The sequence below is a fragment of the Lutjanus erythropterus genome, chromosome 11, assembly GCF_056507025.1.
Source record: "Lutjanus erythropterus isolate fLutEry1 chromosome 11, fLutEry1.hap2, whole genome shotgun sequence".
Taxonomy (NCBI): domain Eukaryota; kingdom Metazoa; phylum Chordata; class Actinopteri; order Lutjaniformes; family Lutjanidae; genus Lutjanus; species Lutjanus erythropterus.
The window spans coordinates 30,439,612-30,460,405 of NC_139327.1; the positions used below are offsets into that span (position 1 = coordinate 30,439,612).

General features: G+C 39.2%; 1 protein-coding gene across 1 annotated transcript in view; it reads left to right on the forward strand.

Annotated features, from left to right (window-relative positions):
- Positions 1-9,190, forward strand: part of LOC146319323 (follistatin-related protein 4-like) — a 129,129-nt gene extending 119,939 nt beyond the window's left edge. Inside the window, exon 4 of the mRNA XM_084729934.1 lies at positions 8,781-9,190. Coding sequence (XP_084586060.1) covers positions 8,781-9,034 — 254 coding nt within the window. The 3' untranslated portion in view covers positions 9,035-9,190. The remainder of the gene's footprint in view (positions 1-8,780) is intronic.
- Positions 9,191-20,794: the final 11,604 nt, after the last annotated feature.

Genomic DNA, 20,794 nt, shown 5'->3' on the forward strand with positions numbered 1-20,794 from the left:
CCATGGCATTCAAGTCTTGGGCTGCTACTGATCTGTCTATACATGCTTCCACTTAAAAAAAACAAAAAACAATAGTCTGTGATCATGTTGTGAATTTTCATTGATGACACTCTATATTTATTTGTAGTGCCAGATGACACTTAGAAATGTCTTTTTTCCAGCTTTGTACAGTGGATGAGAAATATTTTTTTCAAAATAAATGAAGATAAAATATATATTCTTATAATTGGCACAGGTGCAGAGAGAAAAGAGATATTAAGTAAACTTGGAACGCTGGCTTAAGATAGCTTAAGATAGCTGATGGAAAGATAGCTTTACGAGTTGCTTAAATAGCCAACTGCTAACTGCCATTAGCTTGGTTAGCCATGATTATACCCCAAGTGCCAGGAGCCACACTCAGCAAAAAAAACACCTCAGTTCTGCAGCCTGTTCCCTTTTCATCAAACTGGCCTCTCTTGGTCTCGGATGCTGTTTTTGGTCCCAGTCTGGCCGTGTTCACTGGGAGCTCCCAGTCCAGTAAGAGTCAGGCTGTTCTCCTTAAAACATCCATGGACTGTTGTAGTTGCATGGCGAGGGCGTAATGCACATTCACCATTGTTCGCTACTTTATACACCATTCAATAGCCATGACAAGACCCTCCCTGGCTGCCTGTTGTTACAGTTAACATACAATATGAATAATGTTAGCATTAAGCACACCGCTAGTCATTTCATGGCAACTTCAATGCAGACAGTATATGTACTGTAAGTCTGCAGTACTTTTTGACTTTATAGGTATTAGCCCTCTATAAACACTGAATATTTTCAGCAGTGAAATAGCACTTATAGAATATTGTTTTACACATTACAATCACCTTTTCCATCAGGAGGCTCTGATTCCAGTTGCATTCATGTGTATCTGTCTGGAAGGAAGGAAGTTTAAGTCTAGATACTAGTTATTAACAGTATTTTTTTTTTGGTATTCACATATCATTAAAACTGTTCTTCAAGTTGGGTAAGTTGGGTGATGAAATGGCTTCAGTGTCCGTCCATTCAATCACGTAGTGAACACCGAGGTACTGACTAACCTGCCATTAAAAAAGAGGTCATGGAGGTAATAGGTAATTTGCAGCTCTTAATGGAGAAAAATGGCTCTGGGACGAAGTTTATGTTAAATGTAATTATCTTCTCAAGTTGCCTCATGTAGTGTCGTTGCTGTAGTTGTCTCTAGTTTCCAGAGTGAGTCAGGAGGGGACAGGATGTCTCAAAGTCACGTTTACTTTCTGTTTCAGTTGTGCCATTGTTGGTTCATCACTTTGGTCCAGACTAAAATGTCTTAACAGCAGTTCATGATGAAATTTTTTACAGACATTCATGTGTGAGAAAGAGGCCTGATGACTTGGGTGATGCCCTGCCTTTCCTCTAACACAGCATGAGGAAGACATTTCTGGTTTTGAGATGTCTCAACAACTATTGGATGGATTGTGATGAAATCTGGTATTTATAGGAACATGAACATGTACTCTGTTGGAGGTTTTTTGGGGTTCCTTTCCTTATAATGATGTTCATCACAATCTGCTTGTCATTTCTGATAGTCAAGACTTAATATATTTTGATGTTTGGGGAAATAGCTATCATATGTGAGGTTTCTAGTCTTTGTAGGTTGCAGTAATCTTAATGTTTATTTTCTGTTCTGATTGCAGTGCACGGATAAAGGAATATGAGCACTTAAAAAAAGATATTCAGCACAAAAAAAACAAAATTATGTAAAATTTGTCTCAATATTTAATTTCATAGTTGAATATCAGTCATTGAGGACGATGATTTCTTTCAGATCATATTAACAAATACAAAATTTGTGCTTAGCTTTTTGAAATCAGTGATTTCATCTGAAGTATGCTCTAGAAAAAGTAATGGGGGAATATATGTAAATTCCTAATAAAAAGAGAGACTGCAGTACATTCAGTCTTTGGTTATTTGTATTCCAGTTGGTTTGCTCAGAAAAGTAACATCATTGTGGGTACAATGCAGCAAAACGGACAGTTTGTTCTTATCTGTGTGTCTGCCACAGCTTATCTCACCTGGCACCAGGGGCTGCTGTTGTCCATTGATATTCCAGCTCAGCGTCCATGTCAGAAGCGCTTTGTCCGACTGCGTGGCACAGGGGAGACAGTGTTTGACGGCGCGTCTCTGAATTTAATTATCTACAGCTGCTTCAGAGCAAATAGAGTGGTCCGTAGGATCAGCAGATGTGACAGAGCTTTTCTTGGGCGCCAAAGCACATCTGCATAAGCACAAGTACTTCATACACATGCGCACTATGCGTGCACATAGATGCTATAGAACTATACTCACACATGTGAAATCAAAAGACGACACAAGGACACTTTGGGCGCTACAACACATCTAACAAAAGCTGTCTGCTGGCAAAAAATGTCCACTCTCTGTTTCTGTAAATGTCACACAGTGATATCCTGAAGGGTTTGTGACTGCGGCATGTGTGTTTCCATGGATCAGGGCGGTTTATAACATGGTAGCGCTGCAGGCAGCGAGTCCCACATCAGCAGGGCAAATGTTCTTCCAGTCTAATTAGTAAGAAGCTCGGCAGTGTCCCCCTGTCTCTCTGAGGAGAACGTATCAAAAACAAACAAAACTAACTCCCCCTCTGTGGAGTTGGATTAAATACAAAATAAATAAAGTTTGTTGTGATTGCCTTTAAATGTTAAATGGATTTAAAGAGCTTGAGAGTGTGGCCTCAGGTATAAATATATTTAGGCATATTTTAGTTGCTAAATAGAGCGAGGGTTTACACAAGCGCTTTGCTTCCAGAGTGAAGTGACATATATCGACTCTCTTTTTCTCTTGCCTGTGTGTGTATTGTGCTCTTCATGCGAGTGTGCTGTACAATGCACATGTGATTGCGAGCATGCAGATTGTACGCGTTGCTCAGGATTGAAATTACCAATGCCTTCATCACAATGATACAGCGAGGGCTGAGAGTGACAAGATTGTAGCTTCTCTCAACAAATGAAAAGGCAGTCAGTCAGGCAGACAGTCGTGCTGTGCCTCCAGTTATGCTCTCATCCACTTATGCTTGCATAAAAGGAAATGAAAGGGGGAAACTTATCTTTGTCTGTCAAAAAATGTCAGAAAGATAAGGCAAAATGGTCTTAGCACTTTGTACAAATCCCTCATGTTACCATGCAATTATCCACAGTGCTCCTTGCAAAACATGTCCTGGAAATCTCTGATTGTAGTGGACAATGCCCCATCTCAATTTCCCTGAAGCCCAGCAGAGCTCAGCTCCAGACTGGAGCTGACAAAGAGACAGAGGAAAGACACAGAGAGACATATACACAGCAAAATAAAGACAAAAAAAGACAGAGGACCCAGTAAAAAAATAAAGAGAAAGGACTTGAGTGACAAGATGCAAGGCTCAACACCGGATGGTCAGTCTAGCATTGTCTTGGCGCCGCAGAGCGTCTGAACTTGTAAGAGCCATTTACAAGCATTGTGCCCACAGCTTAGACAGGGAGGATTATCAAACAACACTTTTAGCCTCTTAAGCAAGCCACAATTGCAACCAACATGGTCCAAGAGAACGCGAGACAAAGGACTTACAGCGAGGATGAGCACGAGCATGAGGACTTAGCTAAATGTCAGACAGCTTGTGTATTGTAGATGTAACTTTTATGCGCTATTGTTTCTGTTGTCTGAGTGGCTGCTGCTCATGTACTCTTTTCTCTGAGCAAAATGGGAAAGGGCGCGGGGGCTGATAGAGCGAAAGAGAGGCGGGGAGGGAGTAAACAAGAGGAGGAAGAAGAAGGAAGAGCAGCCACCGGTGGGTAACTGCTGCCGGACGGTTGTTGCTAAGCGTTTAATCTCCCACGCTTGGAGAATACAAACGATCTTGTAATCGTCCCCGACCTTGACATGAACAGCAAGGTCGCAAGGGAGCCGGGCTACTTTGCATTTCCCACAGATGCTTTACCGAGACACGCAGAACAATTAGTAAACTGGATAAAAAGGAATTGAGTCTGTCTTACTCCACCCCTCCTCCTCTGCCCTTCGCGCTCCCCTCAGGGTAGTTACCTGGCACACCCTCAACTCCACAGCTTCGTCTGGCAGATTCTGAATACTTAATTAGAATAAAAGAGTAGTAAATGCTACCAAGCCAGGGTTGACAACACATAACAGTGGCCTTGTTCTTTCTGAATGTAGGGCTGCAAATATTGATTATTTTCTTTTTAATATACTGTATAGTATCATAGTATTCTGTTGATTGTTTTTTATGAATTGATTAAAGGTTTAGTCTATAAAATGTATTAGACCTGGACAATGAAACTATAGGGATATGTATTGGTAATAGAAGAAATTTGTCCAATAGTTTCACTTAATAACATTATATGCAACCTGCCATGAAAGCACATAATGAATACTCCCTGCCTGATAAACAGCCTGTCGTACTCCTTGATAATAGAGTAGGCTATGAGTGACAAGTGAACAGCCATTCATTTATCAGGTTTGTTGTTTGGTTGCACAATCAACATGTGACACAACAACAAAGAGAAAATGAGCGCAGACGGTGAGGAAATTGATTATAGAAAACCACAGGTCAAAGTGAGATGATTCATTTATCCTTATTTGTTTTTTTTTTTGTGTGTGTGTTTTCTGTTGTTGTGTTTACATTTAAATTATTAAACTAGCTAGTAAAGAAGAAAAATTGAGCTAGACAAGGAGTATTTTAGATTTAGTCTCAATGATAAAGAAGAGCTAGCAAACACTGCAGACTACTGATTGATTAGAGTAACGTTTCATAGTCAGCGTGTAACTTAAGTTACGGTCAAATGTCAGGAAGGTCTGAAAAAATAGATACCGTCTAAGCTTATCGTTACGTTGATTCCCTACCTGATAGATGGGCTGATTGTTTCAGCAGTATCTGTATGTGTGTTTGTATTTTACAATGCGCCTGTGTTTGCAAGCACAGATGTTGTGTATTAGACAGTGACTGAACACTACAGTGTATGCTTTCCTGCATACTGACACCTCAAAGTGAGTAGGAGGGTGCTAGTGTATTATTGTGCGTTTGTGTGTGTAGTGTGTGCGCTTGTGTGCCTCTGTGCGTCGGCCCTGGAATCGCCTTTATGTAATTAAGGGACTTTTGTCCGCCGACAACAGCGCATTACCTCTATTATTGAATATGCTGAGAGTTGAGATATGATTATACTCCAAGCAAATTCAATTTCTGTTTTCAGCAGTTTGATTATAAAAGCCTGGACTGGGCTCTTTTAAGTTAAGCCAGTCTTGTTTTTAGCCTTATTTCACAGAGGGATAATAGGACTGACCCTTTCTCAGCATCTTAACTGACTCAGCTTCCAAACAGCGACTACAGAAACTCCACCAAGTCCCTCTGGGATGTGTATTTTTCTCCTCCTAATGTCAAATGGCCTTCACCGTGCCCCATAACTGAAATGTAATGTTACGAATGTTAAAATTATGATTTCATTTTCATTTTATAGTGTTGTTTTCTCTCCACCTTAACATCAAGTTTATGAATGTGGTGCAATTTGGTTCTCACACTGCTGCAGCCAACAGTAGCTTCCTTTGTATTTGCCCTGGTTTCCATGGCAAATAACAGGGCTTGTTAACATCAAAGGTAATAAAAAAAAAAAGAGACAGAATGCTTGAATTCTTTTAAAGAAGAAACAGTTCTTACACCCAACTGGATCAGTTAGGGCAGAGCTTTTCTTCTGCACCGAAACTTCAGTTTTTTTTTATTTGATCTAGAGCAGTACATTTTAATGGATAAACACACATAAGCAGCCACAGGCCTGTGATGGCTCCCTCTAAGTTTTCAGATTTGACATTTGTGTTTTCTGTAACTGCATGGTCAGTATTGTGTGGAAGTTCAGGGGTTAAGAAAGTTGAATTTATTGGTCTCGCTGCAATCGCAAACAAAGAGCATTCAGGAAGAAAACTCTGAACAACTCAAACTGAGTTGCATGTGGAAATATCTGAACTGGAGCTTCTCCTCTGCCAATAAATTCAACATTATGTTGGTGCCTGTGTAGGAGTTGCTTATGTTTGCCAATATTGATTGAGCTTTCTTACAATTACATGAATAATGTGTAGATGCAACTCAGTTTTTATGTCTAATTTATTACCCTTGACATTTGCCAAATGGGTTTGAGAGGCACCAGATGCCCCGCTTGTACCTGCCTGAGCATGTATCTTTTAGTGCGATAACCGAGGCACACAGGCCCATAAATCCAACCCTCAGATCACAACAAGAGAGGGGGGTCTGGGTCAACCTCATGGAGTCAGGAAAGATCAATCCAAGGTGGAGCGTCTGGCTGGATCAGCAGCTTTTTGACTTGCTTTAAGTGCAAATAGATTAAATCAGGGGGAAGAAGTGAGGTGTCCCAGGCAGTGAGTGGTGATGATGGGGATGCTTAGCTTGTGCATTTGTGCCTGCGTGTGTGTGTGGAGGGCAGGAGCTGGCACAAGCTGTGTTTTTTATGATGGTTCACTGTGTGAGTGTATGTGTTGATGCCGGCTAGGAAGTTAAGAAAGACAGTGTGATCTCATCTTACATTTTGAGTGTACCTACGTGCTCCAGCATGCATATCTTTGTGTGTTTGCATAGGCATGTGCACATGTATGTGTGAATGAGTGCTGAGAGGTGTTAATAAGGACACCTGGCTGCTTCGATTTGTAGGAAGTCAAGTTTTATTTTTGAAAAAGATTTCTCCTTGTTAGCACTGTCTCATAATTGCATTCAAGACAGGAGGTGTTTGGCTCGAGTTTACGCTTTTTCTATTCCTGGTGCATACTGTATTATTTGTCGTTACTGTGTTGTAGTTGATATAATCCTTTGTTTTATTGCACTTGATTATTAATCTAATGCAGTATGTATTAAAATCAGGATAAATGTAAACTTTGTTATAAATTCCCATAAATCAGGAGATATAGCGGAAAATTATTTTTATAATTGTGAAGTGATTTATTGACAGATATATAATTTAAATTAGTTAAATGGTACTCTCACTGGTTGGTTTTAAATGATGACATAAAACCATTTAAACGACATTCAGGGGATGGTGATTGTGCCAGCAAGTTTGAGTAGTGTAATGTAAATGATGCTATTATGTTATTGAATCTGTTACTTGAATCTGTTTCATTTGAGGCTGGTTGGACCATAAAACCAATATACTTGATAAAGTGAACAGAAAGTATAAAACGGCAGAATAACACCATTAGATGATGCATGGTGTAAAGTTAACAGCAGCGGTACAGGCATCACTTTTAACATAAGGGTGATAAAGAAACTTCTAGAAAATCTATTTAAAGTGACTTCTACTAAAAGAAACATGTTCCACACGTTGATAATCCTCACATATTGTGTTTGGGTGCTGACAGGAAGTAAAGGGGGTGAAGCTGCAGCTGCAGGAGGAGAACAGGTTGCTCTATGCTTCATTTCCAGCATCCGTGTGGAGCAGTTGCCCTGCTGTGATAAGTCATGTCCAGTTTGTGGAGCTAAAAAGAGCCAAACTGTTGTGTCTCTGTCTAAAATACTTGCACACTTTAGATGATCACGGCGAGGCTTGCTCTATGCAGCTTGTTCTTCGGGTGAATCCATGCTCAGGTGAAGCAGTTCGTAACGAAGTGTTAATGCACGTTATGGAAATCGACAATTACATAGACCTAGAGACTTGCGTTGTCCACTTTTCTCATTAATTGTGATGTGGTGTTTATTGAAAACATAATTTCCAATGAACAACAAGTTAAACTGATTGGATATTTGAGGAAACTGTTGCAACACACTCTCTCAGGACATTATGTCCTTAGATGTCTCATGTTCTCACCATTTATACTCCTGCCTTCATTCCCTTCTTCATTTGTTATAGTTTTGTTTTTTTTCATAGTCTTTTGTGGTCCTGGTTCTGTACGGTTCGCGTTAGCAGTTTGAGTAGCCAGTAACTAGCTTGCAATGAGTAATGTTCACTGTTTTTCTAGAATTTTGAACTGGGGAACTGTAACTTTGTGTTGGCAAAGGCTTACAGTATGAGGACGGCACTTTGTGGTGACAGGTCCATCAATAGGCCACAGGCATCCAGACATGGTTAATGTTGGACACTGAAACAAGTGCTGTTAAATTTCTTTTCCTTTCAGGAATTAAGGTTACACAGAAGGCCCCTGGTTGCCGTTTCTGAAATAGAATTAAAGATTTATGCACACCTTCAGTTTCTTGAAGATCAGTGTGTAGGAGGAAAATCAATGGGCATGAGAAGAGAAAACTCCTGCATACTCTCCTTTACTTGCAGTAAACTTGATTAAAGATACAACTTTTCAGTCATTAGACCTTCATCAGGCAAAGCCTTAGAGTTTATTGCAAGTAAAGGAAAATGTACAGGAGTTCATCTCAGGCACTTATTTCTTCTCAATAGATTTCTTGCTACTCACTGTACAGTAATAGACACCATTATTTTATTTTGTAATAGAGTGAATCTGTTTGATATGAATCAGCAAGGATGCAATACTCTCTCTGTCTCAGCCCAAAATTTATGATCAGTGGTGGTGAGACAGGTGTAATTTATTTTTGCATTGTGCATCTTTAGCTGATCTCTATCTTTAACCTGTCTTTGTGACTCGTGAACTAAACAAGACAAGTAAAATTGTGGATGTAGAAAGTTACTTTTCTTTCTACTTTTACTTTTCTAAGATTTTATGAACTTCTGAACTTGCTTATTTACTCTGGCTCCAATCCTAAATAAACCCTTTTCTCTCTCTCACTCCTCCAGCCCTCTCAGACCCAGATGGAGGTCCCTGTCGGAGAACCTACTGTGGGCGGGGTCGACAGTGTGTGCTGATGGCAGAAACTGGCCGTGCCGAGTGCGTCTGTCAGGAAAAATGCCGGCCCTCCTTTGTGCCAGTCTGTGGTTCAGACGGCAGGTTCTATGAGAACCACTGCGAGGTTTACCGCACCGCCTGCCTGGAGAGGAGACGGATCTATGTGGTGCACAGCAAGGACTGCTTCTTCAAAGGTACCACTTGACTGTTACATTGATACACCGACACTGCAGAGGGCTGCTGCATGCTGGAAAAAGGTTTAGTCCAGCAGGTTATTTGAGGGTACCAGCAGCAGTTTGAAAGTTCAGTTAACTGGGATACTTTGTCATAATTACGGTTGGTAAATGACACGGAGGAAGACTGCATGTGACATCCATGATGGGATAAGTGCAGGTGGTTTTCCACATTTTGAAAATGTTGTTGAGAAAAAATCTCAATCACACCTGATGCAATACAAGCCTCATAACTTGTGACCAAACTGTCTGTTTTGATGCTCAAAAACTGAAAAAAAAATTATGTTGATGTTTGTTTGTTTATAGTAGTTATGCCCTTGGCTCAAAATAAATGTGGTTTTGACTGAGTGAAGTTAAAATGTTGCCAACAGCACCGCCTTTAATATTGTATTAAATAACTTTTATCCAAGTAGTTAGTTAGTAGAAAATATTAATTTGCATTAATATATTCATATTTCCATGTTTATTTGATAAACAAAAGCAAAATGACTCCAGCTGTTTCATGAACACAAAAAGCTACCTGTAATTTAAGAAAATGATTGAATTTGAGATTAATTGAGAAATGAGTTCATGACTTGTTTAACTTCCCTTAAAGGAGCAATATGTAACAATTTCACATCCAAAAAAGACCATTGTAGTCCAACAGTTGGAGCTTTAGATGGTGTATTAAATAGGTTGAAATCCTGTTTAATACATGCAGTGTATGGTTGAAGCGAGTTGTTTTCCCCTGCTCCGTCCTTCCCAAACTTAAGGAAGCTCAGACAGGCTGCAGGTATGCTGCAGGAGCACAAGACGAGCGCAACATGTAATTGGACAATAAGAAGCAATGAAGATGATCAGTTGTTTATAACTGTCATTTGTCTGTCAATATAAAGCCAAGCCTGTTACTCTGAAAACAAAACCCCACTATGAAAATACACAGTCTGGAGTTTGAGTTCAGTGACTGCCTGCCTTCTGCCTGCCAGACCTCATCAACATATTGCTCAATTTAACCATTATAAACATCTGTTCCTTCTAAAATATTTATTGTTGATTTCTTACAGCTCAGAAACAGACATTGACTCACTGAGCAAACAATTTACATTAATTTGAACTCTTAATTGATGTGAAATACACAAACAGTAACACAGGTTCCGGACTGGAATAGTAATATCAAAGGAGCGTGACTGTAATGTTGTGATCAGAGTAGCAAGTATCTCAGCTTAGCATGTCTCCTTAATTTCTGGTGACATGTTATGGTTATTCTATGGTTTATTACAGTAAATTTCTTACACATTTCTCCTTTAGAAAGAAAGACGTGAAAAGTGAGTAAACATTATTGAGGTTTGTTTTCACTTTTTTCCAGTGTTTCTGCTTCTAACCCACAAGAACCCAGTGATGCTACACAGGGGTTGTTTGTCTTTGATGTCTTGACTGCATCACTAGATACAGGTTACAGGTTAACACTTTTGATGCCTTTTGTGAGTGAAAATTGCCCTCAAATGATGTTCTGATACCTGTGAGGCATACCTTTGAGCCATTTGAAGGCTGCAGTGGGGCTTTGACTTTAGTTTGATGTTGAAACATTTAAACAGAAATAGAGATGTGCAGACAAACAAAAGCAATTGTTTTGTTACACGTTGCCGTTGTCAAGTTCTTGTCATGAGCATCAATCACTGTGGAAATCATGCTGTTTCTGTCAGACACCTTTTCAATCGAGATGAATGAAAGAATGAAATCATTTGTAGTTTGGCTCTGAAGGCTGTGACTCAGGGTCAGGTTTGTCTGGGAAGCGATTGCTAAGCACTGACACTGGCACTCAGACAGTCAGCATTTTTATCATGTGCTGTATTCATCTCCTCTGTAAGTTCTGCTGCTGTAATCACGCTCCTTTCAGTTCAAGTCAGCATACTTACTTGGCTGTTGGTCCTAATCATAAACACCAGCATCTAAATCAATTATAGTGGCACCCTTAAAGTTGATTTAATGATCAATCTAATTGTGAAATTTTAATGGTGAGTTTTCATTGAGAAAGTAAACAATGTTAGAGCAGTGTGCAGACGTCATTAAAATGCATATTCATAAACCAGAGGACCGAACAACAAAACAAGATTAATGGGCAGGATTCGTACATGCTGGATGCTGGAAATCCTGCAAAATACTTAAATTTAATGTAGTGTTTTTAAGGTTTGAAAAGTGCTTGGATTTTGGATAAAGTGCTTGAAACTGCTTGAAATTGTAATTGCATTACTTTCATAGTAAATCATTACCTGACTGAATAGTTTGCATTTTAGCATTTAATCCATATTCTAAAGGAAGCCAGATCTACTTACAGACAGGCAACACATTAAACTGTGTTGTGTTTTCCTTTAATTTGGTCAATCAAATAAGTTTGATTGTTGGTGGCACAATAATGTGTGATTGAACGAGATGAATTCATTTTGAGTAAATGTATATAAATACGTCATTTAGTGCAGCTGTAAAGTGCTTGGAAAGCTTAGAAAGGCACCTGGAATATTCTTGAAAAGTGCTTGAATTTGACTTTGGAAAATGTGTAGGAACCCTGGATAGGTTAGGTACGCTGAAGGAGAAGCCCGAGTTTTCAGTGTCACAAAGGTGCCTCTCTTTTAATCTGGCTGGATCGCCACGGTGCCTTATGGTGAACACATAACCTAGTCCAAAGCAGATCATGTTCAGTTTTGGATTAAATTGGCTGTAAAAAGCACCACTATTAAACAAATTCTTTGCTTAATGATGTTCTCTGTCAGTGCTATTCTCAGCTGAGGAATGACCTTATATATGCAAACCTGTTCAGCTTTACACTTGATTTTTGAACACTTTTAGGGCCTGATGAAGAAATGCATGATTAACAGAGACAGTTGATAACCACCATCATGATACCTGTTATCTCTGACTGGGGTTTTAGGTTTTTCCGAGCCAGCTGATACAAATAATGTCTGGCTGTGTTGACCGTGCTTCATAGTTCACTCCTGAGATCTTCACTCAGTGCTTGTGCAAACTTGTGTATTTATAAATTTATATAGTATGTCGACATACATGTTTAACTTCTGAGTCACTCCTGCCCTCTTCCACCTCTGTTACATCAATATCCTGGCACTCACAAATCACCACTAGGTTACTGTGGATCACCAGTTCTCCATAGTAAATCATTAGAATCTTCTCTCCTTGACTATCGCTCATTAGCAAAAGTGCATTCTCAGCATGAACAGTCAGCATTATTATCCAACAAACAGCCCAGTCGCTTCATCATGACTTCGATTTAAAGGTAACAGGGCTAGGTAGGACTTCTTCTAATTTTAAGTACTCTCTCACACACACACACACACACACACACACACACACACACACACACACACACACACACACACACACACACACACACACACACACACACACACACATTATTCCCTTTTCTAATACTGCAAGCATGCATGCAGATGTACAGTGCACCTGTTGGCATCTCCTCTTTAAATTTAGTTTTCCAGGTCAGACTGGTATTAAGCATCTTTTATAATCCCTCAGGGAGTGGATGTGAAAATAGAAAGTGAGGCTGTAGTTATTTAGAGAGCATGGTTTCATGTCAGCGCAATGCAAAAACACACTGACGCACACAAACGTGGCAGCACTTTTAGTCATATCACATTAGCGAGGGAAGGATTCCTGGCAGACACCACCATGCATAGCTAATCCACATTAGGGATGTTCAGTCGGCACATTAGGCTTAAACTCGAGATGTCTGAATGCAAACCAGCGGGAGAAGGGAAAATGTTGGAAATCAGTCAGATGTCACGGGAATCATGCATGTGTGTGTGTCTGTGTAATTGGGAAGTAATTATTGCACCTGACGTACAAAGACATCATTGGAAAGCATGTCTCACAGTGCTGTGCTAGAGTCATTATTCACAATTATTGTTTTTTTGTGTGTCTAAACAGCAGAGGAACTGGAGAGGTGCTGCAGTGGTTAAATTGTCTCTGGAAGTGGTAGCATCCCTGCTGGCCTGTTGATGGCCTTATTCCACTTTGTTTGCCTGACTGCAGCCTCACTGTCTCACTCAAACCTCTTGAAAATAACAACACCTCCTGGTTTGAAACCTGTGTAACTCATCCAAACATCAGCATAGGCTGCTGCTGAATAAGCTATCTTGACACCTTTTTCCTCATTGCCCTATGAATCGAGTTTGTGCCAGTATTTCACTTAGCAGGTGCTCCAGTACTTAGGTGTATAATTATCAAATAAGTCACTGTAAAAAGGCTAGAAAATATATCTGCTACAGTAATTGCACTGCCATAACACAACGATATTTTATAGACTAACAGGTATTAACTCACTGAGTGGTGTTTTGTTGTTCCCTTGCAGTGTTGTGTTTGTCTTTGAAACAAAATGAGTAAAGAGGTGGTTAAACTACATTTTCTCCCTCCTTTTGAATTGACTTGATTTTCTTTTTCTTTATTTCTCTTCTTTTTTTCTTGTTCTGATTATGAACAACCACAGTTTCAAAAAGGTGGGCTGTAGTGTAAATAAAAACAGTGGTTTACATTTCAACCTAGATTCAATTGAATACACTACAAAAATAAGATATTTAATGTTCACACTGATAAACTTTATTGTCTTTTGTAAATATACACTCATTCTGAATTTGATGCCTGCAAGGCATTCCAAAAAAGTTGGACATGGACATGTTTACCACTGTGTTGCATCACTGTTTCATTTAACAACACTCAGAAAGTATTTGAAAACCATGAACGCTAATGGTTGAAGTTTTGAAAGTGAAATTCTTGCTCATTCTTGCTTGGTATACTTCAAGTGCTAAGCAGTTAGGGAGTCTCTTGGGGTTGTTGTATTTTGCGCTTCATAATGCGCCACCTGTATAAATCTCTTAGCGTTAATGACGCCTTCATAGCTGTGACAGTTAGTCGTGCCATCTTAATGTTGTTGTTTTATGTGGGTCTTTAATATGTGCAGAGATCTCTCTGGATTCAGTGAATCTTTTAATGATATTATGGATGGTGAAACCTCTAAATCCCTTGCAGTTTTGTGTTGAGAAACATCGTTCCTAAACTGCTGGACCTTTCCCCATCCATTCTTGTGAACCGCTGAGCCTTTCAAGGATGCCCTTTTAATACTCAATCATGATACTGTGACCTGTTACCACTTAACCTGTTTACCTGTGGAAAGTTCCAAGGTGTGTTTTTGAGCATGACACAACTTTCCTTGTCTTTTGTTGCCCCTGTCCCAACTTTTTGAAATATAGAATGATTGTATCTTTACAAAAAACAACAGTTAAAATTTGAACTTTGGACTTTGCTCAATTGAATACAAGTTGAAAATGATTAGCTAATTGTTGTATTGTAGTTTTATTAACACAATGTTTTACCCAGTGTCCGAGCTTTTTTGGAACTGAGGTTGTATTTTGGGGTCCATTTTTGAGTGACTACAGCACATTAAATGCTAGATGGCAAGAAATCTTCTTACTCTCAGCCTGAGAACTTAACCGTCACAGATGAAAAAGAAACTCTTGGGTCCCTACAGCTATGCATTAAGCCACGTGGCAAGACTTTTTTGGACTGTTTTTTTGGTAACTTTGCTTTCAAATTTGATAAACCTAAAAGCTCTGCTGTGAAAGCCAATTTCCTGCAGCTCAGGGCTGCGGTCAAAGGCACAGACTCCAATTTGGCAACTTAGTGTATGCAGGCTTTCGTCTCATCATATCTGGATTATTGTGGTTCAGTGTGCCCAGCCGGTGCTAAACTCTAAATTTGGCAAAAGAAAGAGGAACCACATTTCTATTGTGCTGACCTCCCTTCACTGGCTCTCACTTACAGACTTGATTTAAAGTTTTGTTTATTCACACAAATAAAATGGGCCAGCATATAATCAGAAGCTCCTCAGGACATCTGACTTAGGACATCTTGCTTTTGCTGTCCAAAACCCCCAGAATAGCATCCATCAGTCACACTTTACTCATCTGACATCCATCATTCACACTTTACTCAGCTGAAATATTAACTGCATGCTGAGCCTTTTAAATTTCACAATCTTTGTTGTGGTCTGCTGAGACATTTTATGAAGAGTCTTTTCAAGTAAACTACAAAATGGATAACTGACAACATTAACTTTTTCCATATGCTACATTTTCTCCACTAACAACAGTGTAGATGGACTGTGTACAAGCACTCACTTGGACTCAAGGATGAACTGATTAGAAGAGTTTAAGGTCACTGTGACATCCCAAGACATGTTTTTGGTCATAACTGAAGAATTCAGAAATATCCAATCATGTTCAGCTTTCTATCAGTCCTCTGTACTCCCCTGTGAAAATGGACCCTAAGTGAAGACACCATTGGAAATTATTCACTGGAATTAAATATGTCAATATAGTGATCGCTTCTTTTATTAAATTCCTACAAAAACTAATCTAATCTAAATATTTGTATTTGTGTATTCTGTATGTAGTATGTTAACTGAAGATATTTGTATATGAACTTACAGATCGACCTTTTTTCCAAGGCAAGAGAGAGAGCTGTACTTCAGTTTTATGTTTTTAATTACATTTTTATTTCATTTTTCCTTTAGGCAGTCGGGAGAAACAAAATAGACCTGTTGAGGGAGGCATGGTCTCATAGGCAAAGGAATTTACCACTCAATAATCTGTTGGGACTGTAGGTGCGCTAGGTTCTCTTTGATGAAGCTTGAAGGAGGTTGTTGTCTGCCTCTGACCTGATAGCACTTGCGTAGTGTGTGGAAATGGATCTGCAGTTTGTGTCAGGCAGCAGAGGTGATTGCATATAGGGTATAAAGAATGACTATAAACCTCTGGATGGGGCTCTTTGTTCTGTCCTGTCAGTGTCCTCTTTGTATTTACACTCAGTCTGTTTAGCTGGTACTTTAATCCATATTGACTTAACAATCAGTGCACATAGCAGAATAGCATTAGAATCACAGTGGGAGAAGAAAAATGCTTATAAATTGCAATATACCATAATATGCCATAACAAAGGACAAAACAGTGTTTGTAGCCAAAACAGTATAAACGGGTTTTTGTCATTGCACCTTTTCAATAAGAAGAATTATTTTCTTACTGCAGCACTTTTAAGATTATTTTGAGCTAGCTTAAGCTATCAGCTTGACAAAGACTGTGTTAAAGAATGGGCACCAAATACGCAAATGTCTATAACTCACACAAGTGAAAGTCACCACGTCTTCTCAAGAATGGCAAATTGATAAACAGCTTCAAAGTTAAAAGTTATTTGACCCCAAAATGGCTTCAGAAGGGGCACATTGTCAATAAAAAAGACTGATATGCCAGCTGCACTTAAACCTAATAACCCATTTAGATTGTAATTGCCAAAAGTCATAAAATGGGTTTTCCTTGAGGATGTCGTCTGTTTTTTTCCCCATGTGAAAAATGACACTCCCCAGCGAATAATTGATGCCATAAAAATGATAACACCTTTTAATAGAGAGACAGTGCCACCCCTTGACTTTTCAGACTCAACCATGCATTATAATCTCGGTGTCATATTTTTCCTTATTCGTGTTTTTCTGAATAATCAGGATAAAGGAGATTACAAGGCAATGGAAACGTGTTGAAACCTGTGATAGAGCTGATTTGTTAAAATAAGATTGATTTCTTCACAGCATCAAGCTTTTGTAAACCAGTCTATGATTAGGTTTAATGCTAAAGGACAAAGCATTTTAGAGGTCGGGGTGGTGGATGAGCTGCTGTGTCTTCGGTGTCTTGATTTAGAGACTGAAGACTGGAGTTTGTGTTTTCTTCTCTCACCACGCCAGTGTTGACCTTTAGCTATGGCAGCCATATTTCCATGACTTTAAACAAGGAGTTTTAGCTGCTTAAATTTGACCATATGAGAACATGCTTGGCATGTTGGGTAACATTTAGATATTTTTTTTAAGAACAGGCCTGCAACTGACGATTATTTTCTAGAGGTGTAATGATTCACTCATGCATCCAATGCATCGGACTTTAATGCGTTATATATGAGTGCATCCTTTTCCTCTCTCCTCCTGCCTCTGCCTGCACCGCTCTCACTGGAGGCCTGCTGCCGCGATCACACAGGACGAGTGCCAAACGAGACGTCATGTCAGTGTGAGAGCAGGTAACACGGAGCATCACTGCTCCCCCACACTAATCAAAACCAGAGCACTCTTCATATGAAACAAAGCAGCAGATCCTCTTACTGCAAAAATACTAATATTTTAAACAGTTTGTTCAGATTCTCTTTTAGGCTACAATATCTCATTTACACATGAGACTCATAATAAGATGTTAACACCACTGTAATGTCTCCTTCTCGCTGTCTCTCTTGTTACTATATTTAATAAAATTATCAGGATTTCTTTTTGCAACTAATGGTCCCCTACAAATATAGCATTAATAGAATCAAAATGTAAAGATTCACACATTGCATTGTCTTGTACATATTGTAACATATTGTGACAGAGGTGAATTGTATCAAACCGAATTGTTGGCCATTTAAAAATTTGAATTAGTTTCAGTGAGGTGCACACCCTGATTATTTTCATTTTCAGTTACTCAACTGCTTATTAGTTTCAGGGTTAAACGAAATTACATTGTATATAAAATGTAAAAAGAAAGTGTGAAAAATGCCACACCAGGTTCCCAGAGCCCAAAGTGATTTCTTCACATTGCTCTTTCTGGCTGACTGATATTCCAAAATCCAAAGACTCTTCAATTACGATGACAAGTGAGAAAGAAAAGTAGGAAATTCTTACATTAAAGAAGCTGGAAAAAAAAAATGTTTTTGACATTTTTGTTTGAAATATGACTGAATTTATTTAACAATCAGCTCTCTAATTTACTTTCAATCTACTAATCAATTAATCCACTAATTGTTGCATTTGTATTTTAAGGAGGACATGTACTTAATGTCCAAATAATACATTCAAGATTTTCATTTCCGTTGATTTTTAGTTGATTCCAAATCTGTGTGTTTGGTCTCTCTGCGAGAATTAGAATGATTTGAAGTCTAATACATAGTGAAACTGAGTAGAGTAAAATGCAATCGCAGACACACACACTACAATATTGTGCAAACAACTGATTAACTAGCAAGTTATGAAAGGTCATTTAAGTCCGTGACCAATCATCTGTTAATTCGTGAAATTAGCACCACAAGCACAGATGCTGTCTCTCCTCCTCGACCCACTTCTGACCTGGCTTTGATTGCAGCCCCATCCCTTTGAAACCATTTGAAAAAGAACGAACACAGTTTATTAATCGCTTTCATCTTCCTGATGAGTAGGAAGCTCCAGTGAAGGCAGACCAAAGAGACATCTGTTTCCATTGGGTCGTGTAAGACGCCCAGCAGGAGGGTCTTTAATGTATCCCGCTATGGCCAGTTCATTAGGGACAAGTGTTGTACTGGGGATGCTTGGTCATGATGCTGTTGACTCCCAGATCAGACGGGTGATGTGTTGCCTTCCACCAGACAGAGAAAATTAGTCATGAGTCTCCCCAGGCTCACAGTGAGCTGCGCTTCACTTGGGGTGGAGCAATGATCTATCCATCCGTCCGTCCGTCTGTCCGTCCATCCATCCATCCATTATGCCCATGATTCAGAAACTTTACACCCTGTAATTCCTTAAATGTAAGCAATGTTTACCTACGAACCATTCTAACAAGTTGCATATATCTACCAGTTAGTGATTGTTTTTTTTGTTTGTTTGTTTTTTTCAGAAGTGTGTAGTTTCTGCTTATATCTGCCATTATCATCTGTGATTTATCCTGCAACCCGCTTGTAGTTGGATCGTGATGCCCAGGACGGAAATTAGTGCATGAAACCAGCCAGCATATTGTTGTGCAGTGGCGAGTCATTGATTGATGATCAATTAGTTGATCAACAGAAAATTACTATATAGGCTAACAGTAATACAAGTATTTGGGGGTTTTGGACCAGTTTCTCAATGTTTTCTTTTTATAGACTAGAAAAAAAAAATCTCCCCGTCAGTGAGACGTAACTTTTAATCGATACGAGTCAACTAATCTAAAAGTAAGAAAACAATCAGAAACTTGAGCACAATCAATTAACTGATAAGGTTAAACATTGTCTGAAAATCTGTGTGTATTAAGAGCAAATTGAGGTCATTATTAACATTCTTCAGTAACCAAATCGGATTATAAATGCCATTGAAATGTGTGACGTCGCATCGTAAATTATCCAACAAAACATGACAACGGCTCACTAAATGTGTTTTCCTTTCTGTCTGAGAAGGATCACAGAGTCTGCGGGTAAACAACATTGTTTACCCGGGGCTACCACAGAGTCCTTGAGATTATGAATTCCTCTCTTTTCCTCCCTCTCTCTCTCCTTTTTAGCCATCTATCATTGTTTGTTGTGTCTATCACTTTAAGAGCCGTGTCAAACATTCTGATTAGTCTTTATCATCACACCTTGTTCAGTGGCAGCTCCAGTTATTGCGTTAGTCATCAAAGCTGTCCCCCCCCTCGTCTTTCTCTCTTCGCCCCCTCCGCAGCCCGTGGCAGCGCTCTGCCTCCGCCGTCCATCTTATTGCTCGCTAACCCTCTGCCCCCTCCTGTGCCTGAGACCATTAACTCGGTCACACAAACACACGGCTCTCATAAGAAGGGCCAACTTTGGTGTGAGCTCTAGCCCTGCAGCTTTAGTTGTGTACACAGAGGCCGGATAAGGTCACAGCGAGATGGTTACCAACCATGTGTTGTCGCTTGCAGGATGTTCAAGATCTATTTTTTTGTTTGTTTCACACTCAACTGTGCCAGTACTTCATATAATCTAAAATGCTAAATATTTTGTGTGCTTTCATAGACGTGCCAAACTTTTTTGTTTGGTCTCATTCCCTCAAAAGTGAAGTACTCTTTAACTGTGATGTGAGAGCTGCTATAAAATGCAGTTTTTTGACACAGAAGTGAGTAGCAGTTCCACTTAATCTCTATTTGTTGAAATTAAATGGTGGTGACTGGTGGTATTTCTACAATCCAGAAAACTTAGATTGACATCACAATCATCTTTAACTCGAAAACCAGTAACTTCCTAGAAATTGGAGAAGGAATCTTCCTTGATTCTCATGCAGAGGTCTGCCTTCTTCTATGAAGATACTGACACTAAATCCTAGAAAATTCTTGGAACCAGTTGTTTTTTCATTTAATTTACAAATACTAGAATACTTGTTTTAAGAAATTATTACTCGACGATAGCAGAGAGCTGGTACCAAAGTAATGCAGCAATTATCTCTGAGCTTATACAAGTTTGTCATGCCAGTTTTTCAGTGTAGAAGCGAGTTAGGTTTAAAGGCCCAGATACACCGAAAGGAATAATTAATGCATGTCAGTTGATGCTCCTATTGCACACTGCAGGCACAGATTTGAAATATCCACACCATGGAATCAGCAGTATTTTGGGAAAAAGGTTCCTATTTATATGTCTATGCTTATATATTTATTATTATTAATAATTTATCTGTGGGAAATAACTCCAGACTGATCTATATAATGAATAAATGGTGTGCGATGTTCATGTCTTTTCTTTTAGGCAGCCAGGATAACTAAAGTAAACTTATTAAACACTTACTATTATTAACACTATATGACAAGTTTATAAGTTTTAGAACATTTTGCACTTCAGCAGACAGCAAACTGAACACAAACATATACGAAGGAGGTAAAGAGGGAGAGACAGTTTCTGGATACTACATCAGTTTTAGTCTATAATAG